This window comes from Dipodomys ordii, unplaced genomic scaffold (assembly GCF_000151885.1).
Source record: "Dipodomys ordii isolate 6190 unplaced genomic scaffold, Dord_2.0 Scaffold1000048204, whole genome shotgun sequence".
NCBI classification, from domain to species: domain Eukaryota; kingdom Metazoa; phylum Chordata; class Mammalia; order Rodentia; family Heteromyidae; genus Dipodomys; species Dipodomys ordii.
The window spans coordinates 1-875 of record NW_012331821.1 but is presented as its reverse complement, the minus strand read 5'-3'; the positions used below and the strand labels follow the sequence as shown (position 1 = coordinate 875).

The 875-nt window shown below is 76.0% G+C and overlaps 1 protein-coding gene across 1 annotated transcript; it reads left to right on the top strand.

Moving 5' to 3' along the window:
- Positions 1 to 312: 312 nt before the first annotated feature.
- On the top strand, positions 313 to 833 carry LOC106002993 (chromosome unknown open reading frame, human C2orf72). The gene is given in 2 exon segments (XM_013037730.1): positions 313 to 534; positions 537 to 833. Coding segments are annotated over 2 exon segments (519 nt in total).
- The last annotated feature ends 42 nt before the right edge of the window (positions 834 to 875 follow it).

Sequence of the window (875 nt, the reverse complement as noted above, 5' to 3'; positions counted from 1 at the left end):
TCCTGAGCAGCTGGGGTTCCAGGCGTGAGCCACCGGTGCCCGCCTGCGCGGTAATCTTGACTTCCCTACTCTCGGCTGCCCAGAGTTTGCACCTGACGGGTGCTCAGTCAGTACCCGCTGGCTGCATGAATGAGTGAATGAATGAACGATCCCTGGACGCTCGGCTTCCCCGCGCTGACCCCTGGAGCTGCGGAAGGATCACCCTCCGCGGGCCCGGGGGTCCGGCCGGCTCGGCCCTCGGGGGCGTGTCCTCGGGCCCCGGCGGGGGAGGCGGGCGCGCGGGCGGCGGCGCGCGGGGCGGCCGCGGCGAGCATGGAGCGCGAGCTGGAGGCGCTGGTGGCGCGGCCCGGGGACCCTGCCGAGCCGCCCTTCCAGGCGCTGGTGGAGGCGGCGGGGGGCCGCGGGCAGGTGCTGCTGGTAGGCGAGCTGTGGGAGCGCGAGCAGAGCCGCGCCCTGCTGCGGGATTTCGCCCGCGCCGTGTTCCCGCCCGAGCCCGCCGGGGGCCCTCGGGGCAGCGCGGATGCCGAAACCCGAGGGCGCGGGGCCCGGGCGCGGCGTGCGGGCCGCGGAGGGCCCCGGGCGCGGCGGCGACGCGCGCCATCCGCTCGCCGCTGGTCTTCGTGCTGTGCCGCGCGGCGTCGCTGGCCGCCCGGGAGCCGCGGCGCCGCCTGCAGGATATGCTGCGGGACGTGCGCGGCCGGCGGCGGGCGGGCGCGGCGATGGTCGGTGTGCTGGTGGCCGAGGCGGGGGCCGAAGACGCGGCGGATTTGGGGCTGCCCCGGCTGGTGGCGCTGCTGCGCGTCGAGTTCGGCCGCCAGGTAGGTGGCCATTAGATGTTTGGTTTCTACTGTCCCCCCTTCTCGGCCTCCATTGTG